General features: G+C 42.9%; 1 protein-coding gene across 1 annotated transcript in view; it reads left to right on the top strand.

Annotated features, from left to right (window-relative positions):
* RNF17 (ring finger protein 17) overlaps nt 1–19,485 on the top strand; it is a 532,263-nt gene that overhangs the window by 39,263 nt on the left and 473,515 nt on the right. The window contains exon 4 of the mRNA XM_073612476.1: nt 7,833–8,023. Coding sequence (XP_073468577.1) covers nt 7,833–8,023 — 191 coding nt within the window. The remainder of the gene's footprint in view (nt 1–7,832; nt 8,024–19,485) is intronic.

Here is a 19,485-nt window from a genome sequence, read left to right as displayed (position 1 = left end):
GTTAAGGAGGGTAAACCTTCAGGGGCTGAACTGGTTAAACATGAAACTAAACATTTAACCTTTTGCAGCTCACCATTAAAGAACACTTTCTAGACAGGCCCAATTCCTAATAGACAGGGCAGAATTTTGTTTACGACCTAATTATTTTACTTTTTTAGATCAGTTTTACCTCAAGCTCCAGGGCACTGCCATGGGGGCAAATGTTGCCCCATGTTACGCAAACATCACAATGGGTTATTGGGAGGAATTTTCAATTTGGAATCGCAATCCCTTTGCCCGCCATTCTGTGTATTGTGACAGGTACACTGACAATGTCCTAATCTGTACTGGTACAACTAAACAATTTTCTTCCTTTGTGTCTTGCAATAATAATGGCCTAGAAATGAAATTTACAAATTTAATAGATCCAGATAGGCTCATATTTCTAGATCTGGAACTAGCACATGAACAATGTCATATCTCCCAAAACTACAGCAAGCCAACTAGTCGCAACTCTTTGCATTATTCAAGTTGCCACCACCCCTCATGGCGCAAAAACATTCCAGGGGGCCAATTCCAAAGACTGCACCAAACTGCACAAAGAAGAGTTTGACAAACCTGGTCAGATTTTAATGAAAACATAAAAAAAAAAAAAAAAAAGTTTAACCTCTACTGAATGAGGCCTGCCAAAAACATGCAGTTACTTTACCCCCCTGGTTCAAATAGAGAAATTGAAGGAACACATGCTGGTGACCCCACAATGGGATAAAACTTTTGCGGAAGGGAGTTTAATAAGACACGTGGCCACTCACTAAAATGAGCAGAAAAGAGGTTTAACCATTAAACTGCGTAGAGGGTTCTTTACTGTAGGAGCGGCAAGGATGTGGAATTCCCTTCCACAGGCGGTCGTTTCAGCGGGGAGCATCGATAGTTTCAAAAAACTATTAGATAAGCACCTGAAAGACCGCAACATACAGGGATATACAATGTAATACTGACTTATGATCACACACATAGGTTGGACTTGATGGACTTGTCTTTTTTTTTCAACCTCACCTACTATGTAACATGCAAACCCTTAAACAATCACACAGGCCATTTGTAAACATTGGAAGATCTTGCAACTAGATACTAAACTCTTAGACCCCTTTCACACTGGGGCGTTTTTCAGGCGCTTTAGCTTTAAAAAAAGCACCTGAAAGAAGCCTCATCTGCAGTACCATTGTGAAAGCCCGAGTGCTTTCACACTGAGACCCCTTTCACACTGGGGCGTTTTTCAGGTGCTTTAGCGTTAAAAAGAAAATCGCCTATAAAACGCCTGAAAGAAGCCTCATCTGCAATCCTAATGTGAAAGCCCCAGTGCTTTCACACTGGGGCGCTGCGCTGGCGGGGCATCAAAAAAAAGGTCCTGCAAGCAGCTTCTTTGCAGCGCTTTCGTGTTTTTGCCACCGGGCTGGGTGCGCCGATGGCCCGAGCCCTTTCACACTGCCAGCGCCCGAAAAATGCCCCAGTGTGAAAGGGGTCTTAAGCGGCGCTTTACCAGCGTTTTTCGGGCGCTGGCAGTGTGAAAGGGCTCGGGCTTTCACATTGGGATTGCAGATGAGGCTTCTTTCAGGCGCTATACAGGCACTTTTTTTAACGCGAAAGCGCCTGAAAAACGTTCCAGTGTGAAAGGGGTCTTGGATATAATACCCAGTGCCCCTCAAGTTACCTTTAGGGCCCTTTTACACTGGGGCGGTTTGCAGTCGCTATTGCGCTAATAATAGCGCCTGCAAACCGACCCGAAACAGCCTCTGCTGTCTCTAAGGGCTTTCACACTGGAGCGGTGCGCTAGCAGGACGAGAAAAAAAGTCCTGCTAGCAGCATCTTCTAAGTGGTGAAGGGGCAGAGTGTATACCGCTCCTTCACCGCTCCTGCCCATTGAAATCAGTGAGACAGCGCAGCTATACCGCCGGCAAAGCGCCTCTGTAGAGGCGCTTTGCGGTGGTCTTTAACCCTTTCTCGGCCGCTAGCGGGGGTAAAACCACCCCCGCTAGCGGCCGAATACCGACGGTACAATAGCGGCGTTTTGCCGCCGAACCCGCCCCAGTGTGAAAGGGCCCTTAGGAGAGACAAAACATTTAATTACTGTTGCTCCCAGCAAGCTTAAATCCCATAAAGTACACACCACAGACATTTGCTTTTATTTTGATCACAGAACTGAGATAATCCAGTGCCGTAAGAGTGGCCCTAAACCAAACATTCCTGACCCCACAAGCCCTCCATGTTTGCGTATAGGGCTTCTTCACCATGAAGGTGCACCCACACCCATGTGGGGGGGTGGTGGGGGGGGGGCGTCCGGTTGTCATATTCACTGGTTCTCAGAATCATGGACTTCACTACTTTATGACAAGTAGGTCCACGATCTGGTGATGTCAGGTTACAAAATTGAGTTTCATTCCTTTCTGGCAGAAATTCTTTCCATCCAGCCTTTCTCCCCAGCGTCTTTTGAGCCTGCCGCGTCAGGGCGTGATAGTTCTGGTACCAGAATGGAGAAAAAAACACGGATCCAATCTATTCACGGTTCCCAAGGATTCGTTCCGATGCTGTACCTCATGGCCTTGGGTACATTATTTGTGCAGATTCAGAAGCTCGAAATGGAATCCATTCGTTCAGTGGTGGCCTCCTTTCATCAGGGGGATTTCCTGGCTTCCATAGATATCAAGGACGCACATCTTACTTGCACATCTTCATTTACGAGGGGTATTAGCGGTTTTCGAGATATTCCCATACTTTCACTAAGAAAGGGACCTTCCTGGTTGCTGTTGCGTCCGCTCATCGGGTGTCGGAGCGGGTGGCCTTGCCATTTTTGCCTCTTTTCCCTTTGGATCATAAGGACAAGATGGTTCTATGTCTGTATCTCTCCCTTCTCCAGAAGGTGCTGTCGTCTTTTCATCTGATTGGCATTTCCTTGCTTCTCTATACCCTCGGCCATCGCATGCTAAAGAAATGACATTTTACTCTGTGGATGTAGTGTGGAAGATTTGGGTGTGTGTGTGTGTTTGCTACAGTCTCCTTTCGAAGATTCAACTTTCTGTGCTCACGAATGGTCCAAGGATGAGGAATGGTGGCCTCTACTTTTTTCAGTTTGATTCTGCAGTCTGTTTGGGCTCATGCCATTTAATGAGCAGGAGCTTCCCTTCAATGTGTTGCCTGGTTGCTTTTGATGTTTTACCCACCCCTCCTTTTCTGAGACTGCTTTGGGACATCCCTATCTGTTATATTTATCAAGAAAATAGTCATTGTGTCTGTCAATGAACGAAAGAAAAAACAGGATTTTTGTAACCTGTTAAATTACTCTTTTCTAAGTTTGACTGACAGAACCCACCCCTCTGTTGGAGTTTTTATTTCTTAGACTGCTTTTTTACGATCTGGTGACTTATGCAGGGGGGGGGGGGGGTTGGGTTGGTTTATGCAACAAAGTACTACCTATAGGAGGTGGCAAGTTTTTTTTTTTTTTTTCCTGCCTAGTGTCCGTCGTCTTGCAGGTGGCCCTACAAAACCTTGTTATGAATATCAAAAGAGTCGCTGTGTCTAAGGGATTTTATGGCGAGTACAAAAATCCCCTTATTCTGATCCTAAATAGGACTTGTCGGACGTCAAGTTTCTCTCTTCCGTAAGCAAGTCATAGTTGATTAGATTTTCTTTCCTTCTAGCACAGGTGGAAGAAAAGAAATAGCTTGATTCCCTCATCAACAAAGTCAGTGTTGATGGGGGAATGCCTCCAGCTATTGTGTTCTGCCCCAGGGAGCCTTCCCTGCTGGCAGACCACAATGATTACTGCTAGTGGCTTTACCTGCCTGCAGTAATCACATGTATAAAATATGACACGCTGGTTGTACTCAAGTCGATTGTTCAGTGCTGGGACCCTACTTTTTAATGTCTTTATAAAAGATATTGGGTCTGGAATCAAAAGTTAAAGTGGGGTTCCACCCAAAAAAACAAAAATACCTGAAAATTTCTCCAAAAAAAAAAAAATTTGGATATATATATATATATTTTTTTTTTTACTTACCTCTAAATGCCTGTTGCTAGGTGGTCCCTCGTAGTCTGCCTCTTCCTTTGCCTCGGCTGGTGACATCACTTCCCCTTCGATACAGGAAGGGCTCGGCTCTGCTCCCTCCCTCCTGTCAATCATCTGGGACCCATTACAGGTCCCAGGTGATTGAGCGGCCAATCACGGCGCGCGGCGCCGCTCGCTCATGCGCATTGGTTGCCAGGCTGTGAAGCCACAGCCCGGCGCCCACAGTTGAAATGCCGACGAGCGGAGGGGGGGGGGGGCTTCGATCCCCCGCATCGCTGGACCCAGGGACAGGTAAGTGTCCAATTAAAAGTCAGCAGCTGCAGTATTTGTAGCTGCTGACTTTTAATTTTTTTTTTTTTTAATGGACCCCACTGGGTGGAAGTCCTCTTTAACATTTCTGTCTTTTGCAGATGACACCAAGCTATGCAGTGGAATAACGTCCTTACAGGATGTCTCCAATTTACAAGCTGACCTCAATGCACTGTCTAATTGGGCGACTGTGGCAGATGAGGTTTAATGTTGAGAAATGTAAAGTTATGCACTTGGGGGCTAAGAATATTTATGCATCATACATGCTAGGGGGAGTACAACTGGGGGAATCCGTGGTGTAGAAGGATCTGGGGGTTTTGGTAGATCATAAGCTCAATAATAGCATGCAATGCCAAGCTGCGGTTTTCAAAGCGAGGAAAGTCCTTTCTTGTATTAACCCTTTCATGACTAAGCCTATTTTTTAAATTTGGTGTTTACAAGTTAAAATCCGTATTTTTTGCTAGAAAATTACTTAGAGTTCCCAAACATTATATATATTTTTTAGCAGAGAATCTAGAGAATAAAATGGAGATTGTTGCATCAGTTTATATCACACGGTATTTGTGCAGCAGTGTTTTAAACGCAAATATTTGGAAAAGGGACACTTTCATGAATTTTAAAAAATCCAAACAGTAAAGTTACCCCAATTTTTTTTGTATAATGTGAATAGATACCAAACATGTCACCCTTTATAATTGCACACATTCGTGGAATGGCGACAAACTACGTTACCTATGAATTTCCATAGGCGACGCTTCAAATTTTTTTTACGGTTACCAGGTTTGAGTTACAGAGGAGGTCTAGGGCTAGAATTATTGCTCTCGCTCTGACAATTGCGGCGATACCTCACATGTGTGATTTGAACACCGTTTACATATGCGGGCACAACTTCCGTATGCGTTTTCTTCGCTGCGCAAGCTCTCGGGGATGGGGGCGCTTTAAAATATATATTTTTATTTTATTTTTTTACTTTATAAATTGTGTTTAAAATTTTTTTTTTTTTTTTTTTTTTTACTTGCTGTCACAAGGAATGTAAACATCCCTTGTGACAGTAATAGGTGGTGACAGGTACTCTTTATGGAGGGATCGGGGGTCTAAAAGACCCCCGATCCCTCCTTTGCACTTCAAAGTATTCAGATCGCCGAAAACGGCGATTCTGAATACTGTATATTTTTTTAAAATCTGCGCCATTGGCAGCCGAGTAAACGGGAAGTGACGTCATGACGTCGCTTCCGCGTTTACAACGAAAAGGCTGGAACGAAGCCGCCCACAGCTTCGTTCCAGCCAGCCGCCGAAGGCAGACGATTGGACACCGGGCCTCCCGATCACACGGAAGGCTAAGAGCGGGGGGGATGTCCCCTCCCGCTCCTCCGGTATAACAGCTGAGCGGCTTTTAGCCGCATCGGTTGTTATACTCGGGTAGCCGATCGCCCGCTGTGAACAACGGTACCGGGATGATGCCTGCAGCTGCGGGCATCATCCCGGTATAAGCCCGGAAAGCCGAGTACGCATATCTGCGTACAGTCGGCGGGAAGGGGTTTAAGAGAGGTATGGACTCCAGAGAGATATAATTTTGCCCTTGTTCAAATCATTAGTAAGACCTCATCTGGAATATGCAGTTCAGTTTTGGGCACCAGTTCTCAAAAAAAGTAGGAAACTGGAGAAAGTGCAGAGAAGGGCAACCAAACTGATAAGAGGCATGGAGGAGCTCAGCTATGAGGAAAGATTAGAGGAACTGAATTTATTCACTCTTGAGAAGAGGAGAATAAGGGAGGATATGATCAACATGTTCAAATATATAAGGGGTCCATATAGTGAAATTGGTGTTGAGTTATTCTCTTTACGGTCAACCCAGAGGACACAGGGGCACTCTTTACGTCTAGAGGAAAAGAGATTTAATCTCCAAATATGGAAAGGTTTCTTCACAGTAAGAGCTGTGAAAATGTGGAATAGACTCCCGCCAGAGGTGGTTCTTTCCAGCTCAGTAGATTGCTTTAAGAAAGGCCTAGATACTTTCCTAAATGTGCATAATATAACTGGGTACTAACATTTATAGGTAAAGTTGGTCCAGGGAAAATCCGATTTCCTCTTGGGGGATCAGGAAGGAATTTTTTCCCCTGCTGTAGCAAATTGGAGCATGCTCTGCTGGGGTTTTTTTTTGCCTTCCTCTGGATCAACTGTGGGCATTAAATTGGGTATATTGGATTGTACTATATTTTTTATTTTATTTATTGTTTTTAAGGTTGAACTGGATGGACTTGTCTTTTTTTTTTCAACCTGACTAACTATGTAACTATGTAATCGGCCAAGGTCCATCTATGGCAGGCTAAAGTTGATTTAACGTTTAATGTTTTTAGGCAGTTGCGTTTAGAGGCTTTTCTTTGAAGGCAAGAAAAATAGTTCAGACGCCGAAGTTTCCAACGCTTAACGCCTTTTTTGGCTATTTTGAAAAAAATAAACAAAATAAATACTTTTTTTTTTCTTCAAGCGCGGCAAAACGGATGTTTTAAATGTGGGTTTTTATCTGTCAAGTTAAATCGATCACGAGAGGTGGTTAAAATGTCCCATGTACATTAAGCCTTACTCACAAGGTTGCTTTCCTTGTTGCCCATACCTCTGTAGAGCAGGTTAAAGTGGTCAGTCTGGTTTTGTATAGAACCTTTTCTGGTCTTGGACAAGGATAAGTGCTGTTGGAGTGATAGCCACCTTTCTTCCTAAGGTGGTTTCAGACTTTTACCTCATTCAGAACATTGTTGTTCTGTTTCTCTTCCCAGCTTCAGTACATCAGGAGGTTTCTCTTTACTTTCTGGATGTAGCTCGTGCTGTGAAGGTTTGCCGCACAACTGCTTTGTTTTAAAAGACTCGCTCCTTTTGTCTTCATTGATGGTCCCCAAAAAGTAAAACCAGTTTGTCGTTACACCTTTTCTCCTTTGCTCATATCTTCTTTCAAACCTTTGATTATAAGGATGGGGTTCCATTCTTTCCTTTTTAAAGCTCACTCTTCTAGAGTGCTTAAGCCTCCAGTTTCCTTATTTTAGTTTTTTTGGGCTTGTTCGTTTTTTTTTTTTTTTTGCTCACTCCTGTGTCCCCCGGTGAAAACGAAACCAAATACAATATTTGGACTTTAAAATCTATTTTTTAGACTTTACTTTTTCACACAGATCCTACCTCTCTTTTTGTGATTTGTGTTCTTAGTACTGCTTTTCTAAAAATCTAAGGAATGTTAGGAGTTTGAGGGGTTATTTTGAGCCGTTCCTTTTTGTTTAATTATTTCCCCATGTCAAAATCCTTCTTTTGGGTGTCTGAATTCTCAGTCCCTTTTTAATAATCTCAAAGAATAAGATATATAAAGTACAAATTTTATATTTATTTAAAAACAAAATTCAAAACTTGGTAGTTATTACGATACACAGCTCTTTGGAAAACGAGATGCGATTCAGTTAACATTTTGTTAAATGTTTCATATTTTATTTTTTCTCAGGATGGAAGATGGACCAAGGAAATTAGAAAAGCAATCCTCAAGATGATAAATAACAGAAGTGTGCAAATGAGAGTCTTCAGGGAAGAGAACAATACTCTAATTGTTGATTTGAAAAAGCCTGTCACAAGTAAAATGATCAGTGACATGCCAGTCTCCCTTCGGGAATCTTTAGTCTTCGCTAATTTGGCAAAGTAAGTGTTGTCTTGTTGCACATACATGGGAATGTATAGTGATATTGTACAAATGTTTTCTTTCTTGTCCATTGAGGAAAACTGAGTCGGTAACATTCTGGTTTTAATGCTTTTACGGCAAAATTGGACACTAGCAGAAAAAAAAACTGTCAGCCAGCCCAAGGTATTACCCCCTCCTGAAGTTCCAGTGTTTGCTAGTGTCCTAAGAAAATGGACTCCTTTTCTTCAGCTTGCTTTTTAAGGACTGACTTGTGAATTTTTTCTTGCCACTTATTCTCTTCCTTTATCCCGACTCTTCTGTAGACAGCTGCAGAAGTTTTTTTTACCCAATAACTCGCTGCTGTCCGGCATGGTCATCCTTTACTTTACATTTGGACGATTTTACATCTGGACCCCACTGGAGTGGACATTGCTGGCTAAGCATGGAAGTGATTTCCATGCTCTGGGCTTCGCCTGGATGTATTCCAGACTTTTTCTGGTTAACTGCAGAGCTACTGTCATTGACTTTGCTCATTCTGCTTCTGAAAAATCATTTTGTGAGCATGCCAATCAGGCTAGATACCAGAAGCTGCTTAATTTTTCTAAATCCTTGGACACCACGCGTTGTTTGTTTCCCTATAGCTTTGCTGTGGAAGGGGCTAACACTGTGAGATACAACTCTGATGGCACTCCACTGGGTAGGATGTCAAGTGTTCTTCTGTCCAACCATCATTTAAGAAGCACCTCGCCACTGCTACAAAGGGCAGTTGTCCTTTCATTGTTACTGTCCACCTATAGTAATTTGGTCAGTCTTTGTTACCAGCTAACAACTGTTCAGTTTTTTTTAATTGCTCATGGACTTCATTTTTTACCCAGGGCTTATTGTTGTGTGGTGGCTGCAACATGTCTAATTCTTGAAACCTGGGGGACAGTCCTGCTGTACCGATTTGCCTCCAGAGCACTCTCTACTATCAGCTCATGTACTGTTTGTGGCACACCCCCTGGAATTGTTTTTTTTCTGTAGTCTTAAAGTGTTACTAAATTCGGTAATCTGAAAATAGTTAATCCATTCCCCCACAGTGCCCACAGCTTATAAATCTTTTTACATTACAATACTGCCACTATATACCTTTTTGGATGATCTGTATGCCACAGTTACATGATAAACTGCACAGTTTTTCCAGTGCTGAGAGTTCGGGTAGGAGGAGATTTCCACTACAGCCTGTATACACTCCCACATGTGTGATGTCAATATCATGTGACCTGGCTAGCGCTGAGAATAAGTAAATGTTCTCTCCAGCATAAAAGAGACAACTGAGCATGTGCAGCTCGGCTACCCTGCCTGTGTTAGCTGGCCTTCCTCAGACAGTGCAGGAGGTAAGGATCTATGCATACAGGACAAAACAGCCTTTTTTACACAATGCAGAGGATTAACCCCTTAAGTTCTACAGTGAGTATAACAAGCATGCTATTCTGCATATACAGACTGATTTTACTGTTGTGGGTTTAGTAACACTTCAAATCTTGCTGCCCTCTGATATTAAGTCTCTTCCCTCATTAGGGTTTACTTTGGTTCTGTTGGGTTTAATTCTGTGCAATGTTTCTTGCTTATGAGCTTCCCCATGACTAATTGCAGTTATACTGTTATTTCTTCTAAATTAGACAGTTTGACTCTCCAAAACAAGATCAGCCTGTTGCTTCTACAAGGTTTCTGTTCTATTTCTATAGGGCTTCTTAAACTGCACAGACCTTTTCTTTGCACCCACTTTTCCAGTTCTTTTATGAGAAAATTTGGAAACGTCCAGATGAACTGCTTGCTTTCTCTTGGAGAAAAAAGCACTCATCCTTTCCAGCAGACATCTAAGTCCACACCATCTGTTCTTACTGAAAAGGTTAAATTTTCTGCGCTCCCTCATCTTCTATATTGAGACTTAAAGACTTTCTCTCCTTCCAGCTGCAAGGTCTTGCACCCTATAGCTACCAAATCTTCCTATGAGCACTCAGGTGACACTGTGCCCCATGAGTGGTAGTGGGGTGCTGACCTTGGCAGACAGCTAAACATCTTGCATATCCAGTGTTTGGGTAGAAGAGAGTGTCTCAGGGTTGCAAACTTGATCTTGCCCTGCTCCCCTTCCTTCAGTTTCTTACCTCAACCCCTCCACCATCCACTCAGCATCTGTCTGATCTCTGTAAGGAAAAATTGACTTCTGGACCAAGAGGGCATAGCCCCAGTCCCTCCTGCAAAATATGCTACTGGAACAGTTAATGATGACTTTGGATGACTTACAAATGACGTAGAGTTTTGCTTCATTCTGAAACATTTTGAAATGTTTGTTTGCTCCAACTCAATATTTGGAGTTTTTGATGTTTCTCCTAGACATTTATCAGGCTACTGCTTTCCCCAGAAGAAACTTCATATCCTCCCAGGTCTAAAGTTCATGTTCTTCTGTCTAGAAACTGCCTGACCCTCTCCTTCTGCTTGAGGGGCTTATGGCTGATGGAAGCCTCTTAAAGTGATTGTAACCCAAAGAAGTAGATTCACTGCCAGCCCCTCTTGTATGCAGCAATAACATTGTAAGTGTTTTTCCTTATAAAACGAAGGTTCTAAATACCCTTTTTCAGATATTTTTAGGCCGGTCACGTGACTCCCGGCTGCTTTCCTTCTCCGATCCAGTACTACAGCGGGAGGGGCCAAGATTTCCCTCTGATTTTAGCTGAGGAGGTCATGTGTCAGCCGTGATGGCTGCTCAGTCCCTCCCACTGTAGCCCTGGATCGGAGGAACAGAGTGGCCAGTAGTCACGTGACCGGCCTGAAGATATGTGAAAAAGGTATTTAGAGGCTTTGTTTAATAGAAAAAAAGTGCGCTTGTGGGACGTTAGAAAAAGTCCTGCATGCAGCATCTTTTGGATGGATTTGGAGCGCTGTAAAAAACGCTCCAAAAATGCCCCTGCCCATTAATGCATTGGCAGTGCTTCCGATGCACCTTTAGAAGCGCTTTGAAATCCAGAGCACAAAAAGGCACAGCTAAAGCACTGAAATAACGACCGGTGCTTTAGCGCTGCCTCAATGTGGAAGGGGTCTAGACTTCATGACTAGACCGATCAAGCCAAACATTAGCCGCTACCTTATTTATGTTGGACTCTTGGTGCCTTTAAAGGTATTATTACCTGAGAACCAAAAGTATAATATGTTGCAATCATGGATGTTTTGGCTGCATTCGTTTTTTCTTTTAAGTGTTTTTGTCCCTCTTTTTTTCACCTGGTGATCTGGCCAGTAATACACTTCATGTTTATACAGGATTTGAATGCCTATACTCTGGATTAATGAGCAAGAGAGACCCCTTTGGACAGCAGCATTGTCAGCCCGAGAGGATAGAATTTTAAATGCACTAGCAAATGTAGAAACACCAAAGAAACTAAAGCCAAACTGCAATTAAGCATTTACAGCGACCATTTTTTTTCCTTTTAGGATAAAGATTTTACATACATAAAGGCTGATCATTGTAAGCATCCCGTCAGTGGTAAATGGTCGGTGTCAATGCTCTAACTGCTACATCTTCAGGACAGCTTTTCCTGTTGAAAAATAAACTTGCTGTCAATATCACTAGGTGAAAATGAAAAGACAAAGCCTAAAAAAGTAATGCAGCCACTCAATCTAAGAATCCGTAAACTGCAATAAAATAAATGTTTGCTTTTGAGTAGAAAACTTGATCCCACAGGTCAAATTGATGTTTGTTTTCGAACACAGTGAGGAGCAAATTCGAAGGAGCCGGATGAAAAATGTTTCTCGAACATGTATGTGTGTATGTGGATTTCATTTAGTAAAGTCCATTCATTCTAAAGTCCAACATTTTTCTTAATTTTATTAAGACTTTTACTAAGATTTTTCCATCAAATTTCTGCTCATCTATGGACAGTTTTACTCTGTAGTTCACTATACCCATGTCTAAGTCGCATCTGAAGGAACTTCAAAAGGCAACACCACTTCATATCTAATCTTGATACCATTACAGGGGTGTGGGAATTTTGGGGTCCCAATCTACTTGTCCTGGTTAAAAAAAAAAAAAAAAAATCGAACCAAAACCATATTTAAATCTTAGGTACTTTTAGGAATGTGGCTTTTAAAAACTGAAGCGTCTTTATGGCAACTTAAACTCTGACAAGTAAACTCTGCTCCTTGCCTGCGGCATTGCTGCATTATCAAGAATGCAGCTGTTGACAAGATCGCCCATCTTCCTCAGCGAAAGAAAGCTAAAGAGTAAACAGCAAAATATTGTCCTTTCTTAAGAGACATCCTTTTTTTGCCCCTTGGGCCTACTGCATTAACTGGTGAGTTTTTTTGGGCTAGGCAGTGCTAGTGACAATTACTTCCCTTGGTGCTGCTGGGTGTTGTAGGGCTGTTTTGGCTGTTTTTTGGACAGTGCTTTATCACAGTAGTTTTCAGAAGGAGCATGTAGCGACAAGTGATGGACTTAGAGGTGGGGGGGGGGGGGGGTGGAATATGATGGAATATGATAGGCTGGGCTCCAATATTCCTTTATCAGTTTTATCAGAGGAGTCATATCGGCTCTTAATCCCTGCCCCACTCTAGTATTTACATTCTCTCAGCGCCACAATCCTCCACTTAATTTGTGTCAATTGAGAAATATTCCACATCCATTTTTGGTTTTCGAGATCAGCTCTCAGAAGTTCTCACTGGCTTGAAACACCCTGGACACAAACATGAATGATCTACTTCTCTTTTTATTCTTTGCGGGAGGATGAGGCGTTGGAAGAACATCCTCAAGGTGAAGAAGAGAATAAAGCTGTTAAAATTATAGAATCTTTTGTGGATGATTACTTGAAAAAGACGTCCTAGAGTCAGGGGCTCTCTTAGACATAGAAGACCACTGTGGGCTTCCTAGCAGATGGTGGTGTGCAATAACTTAAAGCGGGGTTCCACCCAAATTTTGAACAATATCTGTATGTATTCTCTTCCTTGCCTAGATGCTGACATGCCGTTTAAAAAAATTTAAATCGCAGTAATTACCTTTTATTTTTCTATTCTTCTTTGCACTTCCTGGTTCTCCTCCCGTGGGAGTAGGCGTGTTTCAGTCTCCTGGGAGCTAGTCTCAGGCTTCCCAGGATGCCACTGAGCATGTGCGGGAACGAGCGGTGAATGCTGGGAGCACAGCATTCACCACATCCAGGAAATAAATGCTTGTGGGCTTCAAATGCCCACAATGAAGATGGAAACCTCCTGCAGTGAATAATATAAGTTATTCTTTCCGACAAAATCTGACGCAGGCGGACATATTACACACAATATGTAATGCTGAGAAGAAAAGTTTGTGAATGAACTCAAAAAAAAAAAAAAAAAAGATAGATAGGTGGACCCCCGCTTTAAGATTGCCTCTTAATGACATACAAATGCCTGTTATTCCTCACCTCTGAATTACTTTTGTTTAATTCACCCATTGATGGTGTAGAAGTTATTGCTAAAGCTAAAACGTTCCCCACAAATGCCCAGGATGGTCCTCGTTATTCTTATTACAAAGTGTTTTTCCTCTCACCCCCACCACGTTTGAATTATTTAAAGCATAACTCCACTTTTGTTGAGAAAAAAAACATTCCCCTCTGGGTGATCAATGTACATTGCAAGGATTATAACAAACTTTATTGCAGATTCCTACCTTGTTGTTCTGAAGAAATCCATGTGTTCCCCTGTGCCTCTGTTCTGAGTAGGTCTAATTGGAGTGATTTCATAATTAACTGTCAGGTGTGGAACTACAGGGCACTAATGAGGAATACTGCTGGGCCTGCATCCCTTTAGACAAGTTCCTATTGAAAGTATCTCTCAAAAAATTACATTTTTGTTGCAAGAGATGCCTGAAAACTGACTTGCATCTTAGGTAGACTTCTATGAAAATTTGTGAGCCAATCACACAAGCAGGAAACAATGTTTCTGGGGAGTGGTCAGTACACACTCTGTACAGGAAACTCTAGGTAGCCATATTGCAATGTTTTTTTTTTTTTAGAAAATTATATTGACTGCAGTTTGAAAAGGAAAGGTAATTTTTATTAACATTCATTTACAAAATGATTAGTGTCGCAATCATATGCGCTATATTATTTTTTTCTTTATTTGCTATTTTTTTCCCCCATGAAAGTGGAGTTACCCTTTAACCACTTTAGCCCCAGACCATTATGCTGCCTAAGGACCAGAGGTCTTTTTCCAATTTGGCACTGCATCGCTTTAACTGCTAATTGCGCGGTCATGCAGTGCTGTACCCAAACGAAATTTGCGTCCTTTTCTTCCCACAAATAGAGCTTTCTTTTGATGGTATTTGATCACCTCTGCGGTTTTTATTTTTTGCGCTATACACGGAAAAAGACCGAAAATTTTGAAAAAAAAATGATATTTTCTACTTTTTGTTATAAAAAAAACCCAATAAACTCAATTTTAGTCATACATTTAGGCCAAAATGTATTCGGCCACATGTCTTTGGTAAAAAAAAATGTCAATAAGCGTATATTTATTGGTTTGCGCAAAAGTTATAGCGTCTACAAACTAGGGTACATTTTCTGGAATTTACACAGCTTTTAGTTTGACTGTCATTTCTTGAGGTGCTAAAATGGCAGGGTAGTACAAACCCCCCCAAATGACCCCATTTTGGAAAGTGGACACCCCAAGGAAATTGCTGAGAGGCATGTTGAACCCATTGAATATTTATTTTTTTGTCCCAAGTGATTGAATAATGACAAAAAAAAAATTTTACAAAAAGTTGTCACTAAATGATATATTGCTCACGCAGGCCATGGGCCTATGTGGAATTGCACCCCAAAATACATTCTGCTGCTTCTCCTGAGTACGGGGATACCACATGTGTGGGACTTTTTGGGAGCCTAGCCACGTACGGGGCCCCGAAAACCAATCACTGCCTTCAGGATTTCTAAGGGCATAAATTTTTGATTTCACTCCTCACTACCTATCACAGTTTTGAAGGCCATAAAATGCCCAGATGGCACAAAACTTCCCCCAAATGACCCCATTTTGGAAAGTAGACACCCCAAGCTATTTGCTGAGAGGCATGTTGAGTCCATGGAATATTTTATTTTTTGACACAAGTTGCGGGAAAGTGACAATTTTTTTTTTTTTTTTTTTTGCACAAAGTTGTCACTAAATGATATATTGCTCACACAGGCCATGGGCATATGTGGAATTGCACCCCAAAATACATTTAGCTTCTTCTCCTGAGTATGGGGATACCACATGTGTGGGACTTTTTGGGAGCCTAGCCGCGTACGGGGCCCCGAAAACCAAGCACCTCCTTCATGATTTCTAAGGGCGTAAATTTTTGATTTCTCCTCACTACCTATCAGTTTTGAAGGCCATAAAATGCCAAGACAGCACAAAACCCCCCAAAATGACCCCATTTTGGAAAGTAGACACCTCAAGCTATTTGCTGAGAGGCATGGTGAGTATTTTGCAGCTCTCATTTGTTTTTGAAAATGAAGAAAGACAAGAAAAAAATTTATTTATTTTTTTTCTTTTTTCAATTTTCAAAAGTTTGTGACAAAAAGTGAGGTCTGTAAAATACTCACTATACCTCTCAGCAAATAGCTTGGGGTGTCTATTTTCCAAAATGAGGTCATTTGGGGGGGGGGGGGGGGTTGTGCCATCTGGGCATTCCATGGCCTCCGAAACTGTGATAGGCAGTGAAGAGTGAAATCAAAAATGTACGCCCTTAGAAAGCCTGAAGGCGGTGCTTGGTTTTCGGGGTCCCGTACGCGGCTAGGCTCCCAAAAAGTCTCACATGTGGTATCCCCGTACTCAGGAGAAGCAACAGAATTTATTTTGGGGTGTCATTTCACATATACCCATGGCATGTTTGAGCAATATATCATTTAGTGACAACTTTGTGCATAAAAAAAAAATTGTCTTTTTCCCGCAACTTGTGTCACAATATAAAATATTCCATGGACTCGACATGCCTCTCAGCAAATAGCTTGGGGTGTCTGCTTTCCAAAATGGGGTCATTTGGGGGGGGGGGGGGGGGTTTGAACTGTCCTGGCATTTTATGCACAACATCTAGAAGCTTATGTCACACATCACCCACTCTTCTAACCACTTGAAGACAAAGCCCTTTCTGACACTTTTTGTTTACATGTTCTTAGGCCGAGTACATGGTTACCAAACATGACATGCTTTAAAATTGCGCACAAACGTGCAGTGGCGACAAACTATATACATTTTTAAAAGCCTTTAAAAGCCTTTACAGGTTACCACTTTAGATTTACAGAGGTCTACTGCTAAAATTACTGCCCTCGATCTGACCTTCGCGGTGATACCTCACATGCATGGTGCAATTGCTGTTTACATTTGACGCCAGACCGACGCTTGCGTTCGCCTTTGCGCGAGAGCAGGGGGGGACAGGGGAGTTTTTTTTTTTTTTAAATCTTATTTTTAAACTTTTCTTTCATTTTTATGTTTTTTTAATCATTTTTATTATCTCAGGGAATGTAAATATCCCCTATGATAGCAATAGGTAGTGACAGGTACTTTTTTTTCTTTTTTTTTTTTGGGGGGTCTTAGACCCTAGATCTCTCCTCTGCCCTCGACGCATCTGACCACACCAAGATCGGTGTGATAAAATGCTTTCCCAATTTCCCAATGGCGCTGTATACATCCGGCGAAATCTAAGTCATGAAATGCTCGTAGCTTCCGGTTTCTTAGGCCATAGAGATGTTTGGAGCCATTCTGGTCTCTGATCAGCTCTATGGTCAGCTGGCTGAATCACCGGCTGCATTTTCAGGTTCCCTGTTGGGACAGGAGAGCCAGAGAAAAACATGGAAAAGACGGTGGGTGGGGGGGGGGGGGGGGGGCATTCCCTCCCACTGCTTGCAAAAGCAGTCTAGAGGCTAATTAGCCCCTAGGATTGCTTTTACATGAAAGCCGACCGCTGGCTGAAAAGAATGATACCAAGATGATACCTAAATCTGCAGGCATCATTCTGGTATAACCACTCAAAGTCCAGCAACATACCAGTACGTTGCTGGTCCTTGTTGGGCATATATTGTAAACTTTTTTTTCATGCAGCCTGTGGGCTGAACGAAATAAAGATATTGATCGGTGGGTATGCCCACCATTAGAATACCTCCCTTCATCCACGGGGGCATCCTCCCGCAAAAGGCAGGAGCAAATCGCTCCTCCACCCACTGCTGCCCCCACGCTTCGGCATATATGCTGAAGTATGTAACTGTGGTGGTGAAATCACCTCCGACAGCGCTGGAGTCACAGCTTTATATATCGTGGGAGCAAACGCTGTTGCTGTCAAGATAAATAAATCCGCGCTGCAACTGAATGGCGTACCTGAAAACAATAAAATGGTTACCAACAAAACACAGTAAACAGTAAAGTATAAAAAAAATTGCATATCTGAAAAGCAAACATGGTAAAACATTGCAGAATAGAATACAGTAAAAAAGAGCAGAACAATAGAGAGAGAAGAGAGAGAGAGAACAATAAAACTATTTTTGTTTTTTTATTTTTTACACTTTAAGTAATTTTTAACTTTTGTAACTGTTTCCAGGTTTGGGTCTCTCAAAATGCAATGGCATCTTGGGAGACCCTGTGAAAGTGTGTCCTAGTCTGTGCAGTGCTGTACCCTACGCTAATACTCAACTAGTGTATGGTAGCGTTCAAAACATTCACCCATGCAAAGACCAGGATTGCCAGGACAGGAGGGACAATAACACCGGGTGTCACGCCTAAATCCGCGCTTGCTGCAGACACAACATCTTTTTTGGGGGGTTTTTTGGGTAGGGGTACTCGGGAGGGCATAAGGAAAATGCCTCTCATGCAGCCGGCTTACTGCATTTGGTTGGGGAAGGTGAGGTAGAGCACCGTCTGGAAACAGAAGGGCTCTGACGATCTCTTCCTGGAATTTAAGGAAGGATCCAGTCCGTCCTGAAGCTCTGTATAGCACATGAGCGTTCAGCAAAGCCAATTGAAATAAACACCAGTCGCCGTAGTAATTTGGGTCGTCGTGTCTGCATGAAGGGAGGTGAGAACAAAAACATTCTTCTTATGCCTCCACTTCACAGCGAGCAAGTTATTATACTTCAAGCAGGCTCTCTCCCCCAGCTTAAGACGGGAATCTACAAGCCGCTGGGGAAAGCCCCGGCGATTAGGTCGCATGGTGCCACATGCTCCAATCTGATGATCAAACAAGTGACTAAAAAGTGGCACGCTCGTAAAATAATTGTCCACGTACAAGTGGTACCCCTTTCCGAATAAGGGTGACACAAAGTCCCACACTATCTTGCCAGCGCTTCCTATGTAGTCAGGGCAGTTTGTCGGCTCTACGTGACTATCTTTGCCCTCGTAAACCATAAAACTACATGTATAGCCTGTGGCCCTGTCACAGAGCTTATACATCTTGACCCCGTATCTGGCACGCTTGCTGGGAAGGTACTGTTTGAATGACAAGTGGCCAGAAAATTCAATCAGGGACTCATCAACGCAGACAACTTGATGGGGGGTAAACAAGTCTGCAAAACGTTGGTTGAAGTGGTTTACGAGGGTCCGAATTTTGTAGAGCCGATCGTATGCAGGGTCTCCACGAGGACGACAGAGTTCATTATCGTTGAAGTGCATGAACCGCAAAATCTGCTCGTATCCTGCCCTGGCCATGGATGCAGAGAACAAGGGCGAATGGTAAATTGGGTCAGTGGACCAATATGACTGCAACTTACTCTTTTTATTCAAGCCCATGAGGAGGGAAAGGCCCAGAAAGATCCTAAATTCAGAGACCGTAATTGGTCTCCAATCTCTGGCAAGGGAGGACTGGGGAATAGTGGCGATGTGTTGACCAGCGTACAAATTGCTTTGGTCCACAATAGAACTATAGAGATCTTCGGTGAAAAACAGTGAATAAAAATCCAGTGGCGTAAAGTCAACTGTTTCCACCTGAATTCCGGGTTGGCCAGTGAAAGGGGGAAGTACGGGTGCTGCAGAAGTGGTGGGTTCCCAGTTCGGATTGGCGAATGCAGCAGGAAGGGCACTATGGGCATGACGGGCCTGTCTTTGTCTTCTTGGTGGCAGTGGGACACTACTAGTGCTTGCCACCTCACCAGCTTGAACTGCACTTATGGGACTCGCCACGTCACCACGTGATACTGCAGTGTTGGATGTACGACCAGGGTGTACTAGGCCGCTGGTGCTTGCCAGTTCACCAGAAGGAATAGCGGCGCTAGTACTGCTCTGCTCCATACGAGGGACCTGCGGTTCTTGCACTTCAAGGACAGAAGAAGAAGTTTGGGGTCTGGTACGCCTGACCTTAGCAGGGACCACAACTCCGTCGTCAGAGCTATCTGTCATGGAGCCGCTGTCCTCTACAGGATCGTATTCTAAACCTGAAGTTGACAGATGAGTGACTTCCTCTTCACTCTGTCATGCTCAGAAACGTGTAGGCCTCTTCACTAGTGTACCTTCGATTTGC

Source organism: Aquarana catesbeiana, linkage group LG02 (genome assembly GCF_042186555.1).
Source record: "Aquarana catesbeiana isolate 2022-GZ linkage group LG02, ASM4218655v1, whole genome shotgun sequence".
In the NCBI taxonomy this organism is placed as follows: domain Eukaryota; kingdom Metazoa; phylum Chordata; class Amphibia; order Anura; family Ranidae; genus Aquarana; species Aquarana catesbeiana.
This window is presented reverse-complemented; position numbering and strand designations above follow the sequence as displayed.